The sequence below is a fragment of the Delphinapterus leucas genome, chromosome 1 (genome assembly GCF_059928025.1).
Source record: "Delphinapterus leucas isolate spDelLeu-1000000601 "Yukka" chromosome 1, BTC_Dleu_Yukka2, whole genome shotgun sequence".
NCBI lineage: Eukaryota > Metazoa > Chordata > Mammalia > Artiodactyla > Monodontidae > Delphinapterus > Delphinapterus leucas.
Genome location: NC_143129.1, coordinates 27383719 through 27395444, shown reverse-complemented (window position 1 = coordinate 27395444; position 11726 = coordinate 27383719). Strand labels below are relative to the sequence as shown.

Below are 11726 nucleotides of genomic sequence, written 5' to 3'. Positions count from 1 at the left end.
AGGAGGCCTCACTGCCCATCTGTGCATTTGTCTGCCGCAGCACGGGGTCCTCAGGGGACAAGACATTCCAGGAAGCTTCTAGAACTGGAAATTGCCAAACTCTCTGGCAAGGGAGTGGAGCCATAGATCATCCCTCACGCCTTCTATCCACAGCCTTTCAGACAAGCCCCCGTAGCCTGTTTGAGATGCCATCACTTACCCAGGGCTCCTTGGCAGATGTCTGTGCGAGTGGCTCCTCCAGTAATAAATTGTGGATCATCGCAGATCTCCTGGAAACGAAACCCACAAAGTGCTGTCAACCCACCTGCCATGTGCTTCTGTAGTCAGGACACCTCGGTTCCCAGAAGGTGCATCGGACCCCCTCCGCCCCTTCCCCTCCCCTCTAGGGAAAGCTATGCAGTTACAGTTAGACTGCCACGGGACCCCAACGCTCCACACTGCCTACAGCCCACTTCATCATGCTACCTTCCTAGGGCCAGGGCAGTGCCAAGTTCAGCCTCCTCTGGGGGCCTTGAGACGGTCCACGCTCTGGAGCTGCCCTGCCCACTATGCCGGTCCCTCTCCTCTGTTCCTGCATGGAATTCCTCCCTCTCCCACGCTCTTCTCTCCTTTTCCACATCTTACCGTATCTCAAGACCCACTGCCACCAACTCCATGAAGCCCTCCTTCACAGTCCAGCCCTCACCCATCCTTTTGACCCTGAATCCCAGAGCATGTGTGCTCCGCAATTTAGCAGCAAGTTGTGTGCTATGCGGTGGTGCTGGGTACCAGTCTGTCTTCCTAACACTCACACGCTTCTTGAGGGCAGGGGAAGGCACCTAGCCTTCTGGATTCGTCCACAGGCCATGATACTTGGGGGTCCACATACCGTGAGCCTGCTGTGTGTCAATACTGTGTGTGGTACTTTATCTCAGGCAGCCCTTCCGGGAACACAGATGGACACCCACACCGTTTCACAGGTGGGGAGACAGGCTAAGAGATAAAGCCACATATCCCAAGATACACTGCTCGTAAGCTGTAGATGGCACTGGGATTTGAACTCACCGGTGTAAACCATATATTCTTTCCCTCCTGCCCTGCCCCTAATGGATTACTAACAAGTCTCCAAGGGCTGTCCCACAAGTCGCCTGCTGGAACCCAACCTTGAACAGTGCTGGCCCTTCTGCAGCCCCCTCTGAGTATGCTTCCTGATTCTGAAGAGCCCCACCCCAAAACCACAGAGGAAGTCAGGGCATGAATCTGGGCTTCCCTCGGCCGGGACCCCTTGGTTCGTAAGAGCTCCACCCCATAGCGCCCAGCCCCCTGTACCCATCCCCCCACCCCCCTCCCTGTCAAGCAGAAGCTTTTCTTGGGTGAGGCCTGGATCTAGACCCTGGCCATCCCGGCTTAGGCTGTAGAGGCTCTTTCGGAATCCGTAGCAGAACACACTCCTTTCATGCCTCTGCATTGTCCCTTCCCTGTTAAGGTTGGGCTGTTTGGGGGAATGACAAGGGACAGTGAGAATGCTTTTCTGCGGAGGCAAATGAAGCCAGCTTGGCCCAAGGCCTGCCAGCCAAACGCTTATCCTGCTGATGGAAGAGACTGGGTCTGGTGCTGGGAGCCCAAAAATCATACAGACAATCTTCAGTGTGCCAGGCACTTACCCTAGAAGGATTTTTCCACTATATTTGAGAAACTTCCTCACACCTTTGGCACCCTCTCCAAAGAAGGAAAAGTTTAGAGTGGCCCTTAGAGATGCTTCAGGAAATTGAAACTTGTACACAACATGAAGGGCACGGAATTAAATACGGAACTTAACAGTCCCAGGAAAGGGGTTGAGGGCTTGGGCCTTGGAGTCAGACAACCTGGGTTTGAATTCTGGCTCTGTCACTTCTTATATGGGTTCTATGACCCTGACAAGTTACTTCACCTCTTTAAGCCTCAGTTTCCTCATCTGTATAATGGGGATGGCGCTGACAAGTGTACCTACCACATCAGGTTGTTCTGAGGGTTAAATGAGATGACTATGTACACATGCCTTGGTAAGAGCTCTATAAAAGTCACCTACTATTAATTATTACTGGAGGAGTTGATCATAATCACTGAACTTGAGGCAGGAGATGCAGGTTTGAGGCTAAGTTCAGCCAGCTGAGTGTAAACAAATCATAAACCACTCAGAGGCCTTAGATGTTTCAGGGTAAGGTGGGGACTCACACACCTGCCCTTGCTCCCACATGACTGGTGGCACCCTCGGAGGGTGCCGGCTTTTTCCTCACTGTGCCTCTGCGTCAGCCACAGGGACTGCAGCCATGTGCTCTTCAGCCTCCTTCCCAGCCCCCAGCCCTCTGTGGCCAGAGGAGCAGGCCCTGCTCCAGGGCTGGCCTGCTCCCCTGCCTCCCTCCTGCAACCCTACTCTCACTTCCTGGTGGCTCCGTTTCACCGTCTCCCCGCTGCTTTTCTCTCTGGGACCTGACATATAACACATTCCAATTGCTCTCATCTGAAAACCAGCCTCTCAAGCCCCAAGTCCCACTCTCCCTGACACTTTTCCTCCTCTCCTTTCACAGGCCCCCTTCTGGAATTAGCTGGGCACGCTCTTCATTTCCGGTTCCTTACTTTGGGGTCTACAGCCATCCGGCTTCTACCCCATTGCAATTCTATGCCACTGCAATTGCTCTGTTACAGTTACCAATGACTTGCTTCCATCTAGATCCAGTGGACGCGTGTCTGTTCGCCTTGCCTGACCCGAACCCCAGTGGTGTTGGAGAAGGCAGAGGAGGGCGGCTGTGAGCTGTGGCTCTCGACAGCCATAGGCTGGACGCAGTCCTGGCTCCACCCCAGACACCTGTATGAGCGAATAGCTAACCTCCCCTGGCCTCAATTTCTTCAACTGCTGAATGGGACAATAACAGCTACCCTCCCCCTTGGATGTGCAGTGCACACCCTGTCCCGCCCTAATCTGGGGCCCTAAAATGGTCTCAGATCTCTATTTCCCCATCTGGAAGTCCTACAGGCATTTCCAACTGTTGGGTGACCTGTCTGTGTCCCCTCACTAGCCCCTAAAGCCTTCAGGGGCAGAAACCATATGCACTGTGCCTGGCATTCAGTAGGTGTTCAAGATACGCTTATTGAGTGAATGAAAGAATAAGCAAAGAAGTATGTAAATTCACTTTGTAAACTGTAAAGTGCTATACAAATGTAAGGCGAATACATTCTCGTTTATCACTTTCACAGCTGTAATTCTGTTTGAGGCTAATTAGTCTTGCATTCACTCATTCCACAAATAGTCACAGTCTGTTCACAGATGTATCCCAAGCATTTAAGACACTGCCTGACATATAACAGGCACTCGATAAGTATTGTTAAATGAATGAATGAACGAATGAATGCATATTCTGAATGCACTGGGGATAGATTGGTGCACAATACACACATGGTCCCTGCAGTTCACTAGGAAGGACAAACAAATATATGTAATTACATTTATAAGTTGTGAAAATGCTATGAAGGAAATTAGCAGGGTTCAGTGATAAAGAATAACAAGATGAGAAGGGGGCTGCTAAGAATGGTCAGGAAACATCTCTTTGGGGAGGTGACATCTAACTAAGTCCCAAAGAGTAAGTGAGCCAGACCCCAGAAAACCAGGAAAGAGCATCCCTGGCAGGTGAGGCAGGAAAGAGATGGGTGCCCTTGAGAAACTAAAAGGTGCTGGGCCTGGTGCGCCAGTGGGGAGAGGAAACTATGTAGGCATCACCTCTTCTTTTAGACGAAGAAACGGAGGCAGGGAGGTTAAACGGCTCACGCAGGTTAGCAAGAAATGAACTCAAGTGCTCCAGGCCAAGGACACTTCCTACTGAACTTGCTGCCTACGGGCTGGGTTTGGAGTAACAGAAGGTGACTAGCGGGTGGGGGTGAGGGGCTCAGAGAAGTGGGAGCAGGGCGGCAATGTTTATTTCCCTAACAGGAGTCTGGAGGCTGTATTTCCCAGGAAGCCTCCTTGAGGTTTGGTGGGGGAAGATCTGTGAGGTGTCCCATAGGACATGGGGCCAGGAGGGGTTCCAGGGGAAATAGGATGGACAAACTAATCAGGAAGGAAACTGTTCCAAGGCCTGCCAGGGCAAGGAGGACAGAGACCCAGCGGGGCAGGATAAGGGAACACGGAGGGGCCCTTGAGATGCAGGGGTGAGGATTCTGGGAGGGTGAGTAGGGTGCAGGAACTGGCTCCTGGCTGCATCTCCCCTGTCCTTTTGATAATCCCCAGGGTAAATGTTACAGGGAGGTCGGCCCCCATTTGGAAAAATAAACAGGAAACTCCGACTGGATAAATCTAACCGTGGCTGCATGAGGCAATCCTTAGTCACAAAGCACCAGGCCAGGCGTGGAGTTTCTCCCTTCCTGAAGCAGCCTAACCGAGTTAGAGACCGACTTTTCCCGGTTAGATAGTGTCCCACTCACCCCACACCCACCCCACCCCCGGCACCCTGCCTCCCTTCTCCGCAGACTCTCTCCCCACCGGAGTCCAACAAGTTTTCTCCAGGTTCCCCCTATATCAACCCAGTTTTTGTGAGTTTTTGCTGGCGGGACTGCTACTGGGATTTACGGGCAGCGTGCATTTCGGCCCGTCCTGCGGGCGCCGTGGGTGGCAGAGGGGACACGGGCGACCGCGGAGCTTCCCCCGACCCCGCGCCTGCAGAGTCCCCGGCTAGGCAGCGCGGGGACGGGGCTCCCGGCTGCGGGGCTCGGCTCTGCGCGCTCCCCGGGCTCCCCGCGCGCTGGGCCTGGTTCTCGGCTGCCGCGAGGCCCGGTCGCTGCGCCTCCGGTCTCCGCGCCCCGCATCCCGCCGCGGGCCCGCTGCCTACCGTGGGCCGCTTCCACTCGATGCCCCGGGTCTTGCTGGAGTAGGGTCCCAACTCCTTGAAGCCCAGGGAAGACGGGAGGGCCGGGAAGGACGGGTCCTGGAAGAGCGCCCCGGCCTCCAGGCACTCGTCCCGCAGCGCCGCGTAGTCCTGGTTGAGGTACTTGACGGCCCTCTCGTGCGAGCCCAGCCCCTCGGCCGCCTCCCGGTCCTTCGCCAGCTTGACCGCGATGCCCGCCATGGTCGGCCCGGTGTCCGCGCTGCGCGAGCGAGGGTCTCAGCGGCTGCTCTGCGCGGCGCTCCGCAGGGGCGCGGCCAAGGTTCGGTGCGCGGCAGCGGGACTGGGAGCGGCCGCCGCGGCTGATGATTCACCCGGCAGGGCAGCGCACTCTGCGCGTCGGGGCGTGGCCTGGCCGCTCCCCGCCAGCTCGGCGCGCGGCGCTAGACCCTGCCGGCCGGCGGCCTGCACAGCGCCGGCGGGAGGAAGGCGGCCGGCGCCTGGGATGGCCGAGCCGGCTCGCGCCGTGCACCTGGGCGTCCTGGTGGAAAAGTGGGGACTCAAACCCAACCCTGGGCGAAACGCGAGGCTGGGGCTGTCCTGACTCTCCAGGACACACCCTGTGAGTCAGAAGATCGGGGAGAGAGCTCCACGGGACTAAATTAGCTCTGTGAGAAGGTTGTCCCTCCGCTATAGTCCCAATTGGCAGATGGGAAAACTGAGCATCAGAGAGGTTCAATGACATCATCCAATGTTGCACAACTAATTAGAGGCAGAACAGGGATTCTAAGTCACCAGAGGCGTGTTACAATCATGACCAGTAGCTACACACTGCTACTGGTTAGCTATATGATCACAGATCGGGTGGCCAGATTTGGCAAATAAAAATACATCCACCTGTAATAGGAAAGAACAAGTCTGACTCCATATTAGATCTGTTTCGTTGCCTGTGTTTAGTCATGCTGGCTCTGAACCTTTTGTAAAAGAATGTTATCTACAGCCTGAAATATACAGGATAGCCTATTCTCAGGGCTCTGACCTTTAAGAGTACATTCATATAGAGATAAAAAGTTGCAAAACAGAGAATAACTTTTGTTTCATTGGAGGTTTACAGGAACATCTTCACCTGACCAACATGAACAGCTACAAGAAGGAAGGATTCCAACACCAAGAAGTTTGCAACAACTAACCACGCCCCTCCCTCATCTTGCCTTTAAAAGTGCTTTGCTGAACTTCTTGGAGAAGTTCGGGGCATTTTAAGCATGAGACAGCCTTCTTGCATAGCCCTGCAATAAACCTTTCTCTGCTCCAAACTCTGTTTCGGTTTGTTTGGGCTCGCTGTGTGTCAGGCACATGAACTTGCGTTTGATAACACACCCAGTTAAATTTGATTTTCAGGTAAACACTAATGATTTTTAGTATAAGTATATCCCAAATATTGCACGGGGGCATACTTAAACTAAAAAATTATTTCCTATGTAGGGGAGCAAAATTTGCCACCCCAAAATATCTCTCTGGCATGTGGATTATTTTGAGCTGAAAACAGTCAAGGCCCAAAAGACTCAAGAAGAAGCTTTGACCTTCCCGGTAACTGCCTAAAGAATTTAGATAAAGGGCCTCTTTCCAGAAGAGAGCCATCACCAGAGATGTGTGCAAAGAATATGGGCTCACTGTGGTGGGGAAGACTGGCCTAGAGACCAGATTCCTCCCTGTGTCCCATTGTCTCCACCTGGCCCAGCAAACATCTATTTACCAAATATTTGCTTTTCCATCTCCAAGTCAATTGTCTTCGCCCCTTTGAAGTCCCAAACCCCTACCACCAACATCCTCATTTGTCTTTAGCTGAAGATGGTGTTTAAGGAGAGGGCTTCAGCCAGTTTGGCGAGTTACTCAGCTTTTCTGGACCTCTCCCATGTATACGTGGTATTAAACTTTTATTTGATTTTCTTTTGTTAACCTGCCTCATGTCAATTTAATTTTTAGACCAGCCGGAAGAACATAGAAGAACATTTCTTCTTCTCTAATTGCTATTTATCTGAAACTCACTTTTAACTGGGAGGACGGAGTCCATATTGGTAAAGCCTTTAGAACACTGCCTGTGTTAGGGGCCACTGTGACGGTTCTGCTCGTTGAAGAGGTAGCGTGAGATTCTTGGCTCATACACAGGAATGGGTGTGTGCCAAGGAGTGCGGTCGTCCCTTCCTCTCCATCTCTGTGCTAATATGGAAGAATTCGTGTTTCAGTGGAAAGCTATGCATTGTTTAGAGTAGTATTTCTTTTTTTTAATTTTTTAAAATATTTATTTATTTATTTTTGGCTGCGTTGTGTCCTCGTTGCTGCGTGTGGCATTTCTCTAGTTGTGGCGAGTGGGGGCTACTCTTCATTGCGGTGTGTGGGCTTCTCTTGTTGTGGAGCACGGGCTCTAGGCGTGCGGGTTTCAGTAGTTGTGGTGCGTGGGCTTAGTAGTTGTGGTGCGTGGGCTTAGTAGTTGTGGCTCGCGGGCTCTAGAGTGCAGGCTCAGTAGTTGTGGCACATGGGCTTGGTTGGTCCATGGCATGTGGGATCTTCCCGGACCAGGGCTCAAACCCATGTCCCCTGCATTGGCGGGCGGACTCTTAACCACTGTGCCACTAGGGAAGCCCTAGAGCAGTATTTCTTAACTGAGGGTGAATTTGCCCCCTCCTCCCGGCCTTGGGTGACACTTGGCAATGTCTGGAGATAATTTTTGTTATGATGGGGTGCTACTGGCCTCTATTGGGTAGAAGCCAGGGATGCTGCTAAACATCTTGGATGTCTAGGACAGCTCCCCACAAAACAAAGAATTACGTGGTCCATGTTGACTGGAAAAAAGAAAGAAAAAAACACAACGTGAGAGCTGTGAGTTAAGTTTTTTGGGGGCAAAATGAGAATTATAGCCTGGGGAGACAGCCTCTCAGCTCTGAGGAACTGCTCCGAAGAGGTGGGAGGAGGACAGTACACATGTGATTTTGGTGACGGGGGATACATACAGTCAAGCTCACATCTTGGCAGAAGGTTGCAGCTCGTCACAAGGAGACGTCTCCATGAATGGTTTTAGTGCTTTCCTAGATGTGAGAAGGTGCAAGAAATTGGGCTCATAAAATCTTCTCCTGAAAATATCTAACTGTCTGAAGGCCTGTTCTGCCAGTTTTCCCCAGAGCACAGAGCGTCTCATTCCTGATCTCCACCCTGAACTCCTTTCAGCAGGTGTTGAAGGTCAGCAACTTTGAGAACCAGACGGGAAGTGACAATTGTTAGTTGGCATCCAAGATGTCAGTAATGCCGAGGCCGAGAAAGTCTGGTTTAGAGCAGCTCCTCCCAAGTTATCTGATTCCAGCCTTTCACTGTTTTTGGGTCATTTTACAACCCAAAGTTGTAGATAACAGTAGCAGTGCAAAATAATTTTTCTCTACATGCAAATTAATTCTGTTCAGTGTGGGGCGGGGGATCTCCCTCCCCACCGTGGAGAAGCCAGTTGAGTCCATTTGCACATTCATTTCAATATTCTTTACTTCATATAAATCTGTGCCTCTTTGACTTTTCCTTTGAATCAGTCACAACGTATGCTTAGTTGCCTCATTTAATTAATAAGTTAAATAAAATCTTTAAAACTTGTTCATTTTATATCCGTATGTGAGTCATGATTTTACCTTTTTTTTTTTTTTAAATTATCCTTTAGTCTGAGGAAGACCAGATAAAGTGGCATTTTAGTCAATCTTGAAGGACAGTTTGAGATTTGAGTATTCGGGATTTTTTAGTGAAACAATGATCTGTCAGGAAAAACTGAAAAGTCTTTGGAATTACAAAGTATTCCTGGTGTTCTATGGAATTAGGTGAAGCCTAATCACCCTGCCAGGGGTCAGATCTGCAGCGGTCTGTGCCTCTCACAGTCTTCAGGGTATTTTACTACTCTGTGCATTGTAGAAATCGATAGTAATGCAAATAATTATTGTCCATGTATATGCAAATGAACTTCTTTGGGTAGAAGCGCAATCAAACGGATTCCCTCCCTCAGTTTTGCATCTATTAACAAATTCCATTCAGCATTCCTAATTTTTCTTTTGGATTCTCCTTTAAACTATTTTTTTTTAAATATCTACTGGTTCCCTCATTTATTCATGAGTGAAATCAAATCTTTGACATGTAGTTATTTTATATTTGTATGAGAGTCATTATTTACTCTTTTTTTTTTTTTTTTTGCGGTACGCGGGCCTCTCACTGTTGTGGCCTCTCCCGTTGCAGAGCACAGGCTCCGGATGCGCAGGCTCAGCGGCCACAGCTCACGGGCCCAGCCGCTCCGCGGCATGTGGGATCTTCCCGGACCGGGGCACGAACCCGTGTCCCCTGCATCGGCAGGCGGACTCTCAACCACTGCGCCACCAGGGAAGCCGCCATTATTTACTCTTTTAACAGACACTTTGTGGACAGACTCTGTTATGTCATGTGCACATTATCGCCTCTTAATAAATGATGGAGAAATAAAATGGGTGAGAAATATTCAAGTGAAATAGAGGCATTTTTCTTGGATAAGAGATGGATATTGGGCCCTCGATGCGCTAACATGTGTTCATTCTGTGTTGCTCCAGAGGGAGAAGTGGAACTAGTGATCGACGTAAAGGGGCACAGATTCTAATTCAACATAAAAACTAATTAAATAGTGGCTTGTGACGCAGAGATTCCAGCAGCACTGGCTGTGTTCAAGGGGTCAGGGGTTCCCCAACTTGGTTGAGTATCAGAATCACTTGGGGTCACGAAGTGTTTGGTCTTTAATGATTGAGGGCCAGCCAGATGGGGGTCCTTCTGCTGGAGGGGCCTGCAGAGATAGGGGCTGGTGACCTATGGGATTCTTTCATAGCCAGAGATTCCATGGCCTCAAGGTTTGCAGGCAGATGGTATGAGCCAGCCCTGCAGGTACTTTTCCATCATTGTAAGGTCGGATCTTAACAAACGGCACCACGAAACAGAGGAAAGCTTCAAGTGAGCTTTATTAGGGAGCGCTCCCGGGCGAGGTTCACTGCTCCGAGAGAAAGGGGGCCAGAGAAGTCACAGCTGGGCGAGGGTTGGTCAAGATTTTATAGGGGAAGAAGGGAAAGGGGTGTGGTGAATCTGGGAGGGCGCAGGGTATTCCTTATTTGGTGGTCTTTTCGGGTGTCCTGGGGGACCGTTGGTCCCGCCCCTCGAAAGGCGGGAAGGCTGGGCCGGGTTCAAAGTCCCCAGGTCATTTTCTGGAACTGGGTGGTCCGGAATGTCTCCAGAGCAGTTTCTGGAACTGGGTGGTCCGGAGAATTCGGTCTGATGCAACCTGTGAATCTGATTGTGTTCCCCTGCCTCGGGCCAGTTGGCCTTACCATCACCATCAGGATGCCAGCTTCCTCCTAGCTTTAAAGTCAGCGCTGGCCTTGTTCATGAGGGCCACACACCCATTCTATAAGTGTGGGGGGGGGAGTGGTTTGCATATGAAGGAACTACTCTGTCCCTCAGAATCTTTGGGGGATTGCCTATTACTCCCCACTTTCTAAATTTCCCGGATTTCATAGGATTTTCGAATTGCATTGGCTGCCATGAGTATTTATTCACATTTAAGAACTGAGCCCTTTGCACCAAGAGCTCCAGGAGTGGAATTCCCAGGCACCCCATTTCCATGGAATCAGCCTCCATTTGTGTTTGGTTTTGTATTCACCAATTTTATTCCTCCTCCCTCAATCTATCTTGTCCTTGGCCAGGTGTTCACGTGTCCATTTCTTACACTCTGCTTGACCAAACTTTAGTCAGGTTTCTCTCTTTCCTCCATGTCTGAGCAAACACAGAAAAAGTGGACCAGGTCCCGCTTATCAGCTTCTCCTGAGAAATCTCCTGACCCCCAGCATGACCTTTTCCCATCAGACCCCATTCGTTTCCCCTTGTTTGTCCAGCTTCCCCTCCAAAGAGTCTGCTTATTTCTGTCACCCCTCCTTTACCCTATTAAAAAACAAATTGTTGTTTTTTTTTTGATTTTGAGATCCTTGTAGCTTTCTGAGACCTGAGAGTTCCCCCTGTTGCAACAGTCTTTCTTTCTGATAGAAGTCTTCCCCATCTAAGTCTGGATGTGTTTTTACCTGACATCCTCCATCTCCAGTTGGCACTGCCCGATGGACGGGTACCACTGCCACCACCAGGCTCTGCTTTCTGTACCCTTGGATGAAATGGGGGACATAGGCACTCATTCCTAAGTCACAGGTTTCTGGTGCAAGTGTTTTACGAAACCATCCCAGTTGAGAGCAGAGGAAAGAGACAACCCTTCCTGGAAGCTGTTAATTTCCTTCACTGCTGAGCCACTGAGCCCCTTGGGGCTCTTGGGAGAAGGCTTGTCCACCCGTCCAGCAGCAGACTGGGCAGATTTCTCCTCCAGCCGGTCTGCTGGAGGACAGCCCATCCTGGGAAAGCACCTCCTCCCAGGCGGGTGGCTGAGGTTCCCCTTCCCAGGCCTTTCGGCGACAAAGGCAAACCAGCCGTAACAGAAGCTTCCTGCAGCCCTTCACAGAGGAACCCCCTCGTCACCCGGGAGTACCATCCTCTGGCCCAGGCCACACCCTCTTCTCTGCAGTCCTGGTAGATGATTTATCAGCCTTCAGGGCCTCTGCAGCCAGGGCTCCGCTCACGAAGGAACTTTGTGGTCCTGAGCTACTCATGTTTACTTGTAGTTACCCATGATGATGACTACACCCGCCACTGGACAAGGTCCAGTTTTTAAAACCTGAATAAACACTGCTCTGTACTTTTCAAAGCCTCTTACATGATTCTATCTCTCTGGATCCAGCAAAATCTCTTTCTGATGGCATAATCCCTTCCACAGGAGCTCACCAGTGCAGACAGACAGACAGACATCCCATCAGCCTC

At 50.8% G+C, this 11726-nt stretch overlaps 1 protein-coding gene across 5 annotated transcripts in view; it reads right to left on the bottom strand.

Annotated features, from left to right (window-relative positions):
* The window catches only part of CAPN2 (calpain 2), a 61258-nt gene extending 55859 nt beyond the window's left edge, over positions 1-5399 (bottom strand). For 3 of the 5 annotated variants that reach the window (XM_089917851.1, XM_089917899.1, XM_089917941.1), the window contains exons 1-2: positions 4839-5399; positions 200-269 (exon numbers count right to left, since the gene is read on the bottom strand). In XM_089917851.1, coding sequence (XP_089773977.1) covers positions 200-269; positions 4839-5075 — 307 coding nt within the window. In that variant the 5' untranslated portion in view covers positions 5076-5399. The remainder of the gene's footprint in view (positions 1-199; positions 270-4838) is intronic. The other 2 variants (XM_022579297.3, XM_089917978.1) reach the window with 1 other exon arrangement.
* Between the last annotated feature and the right edge of the window lie 6327 nt (positions 5400-11726).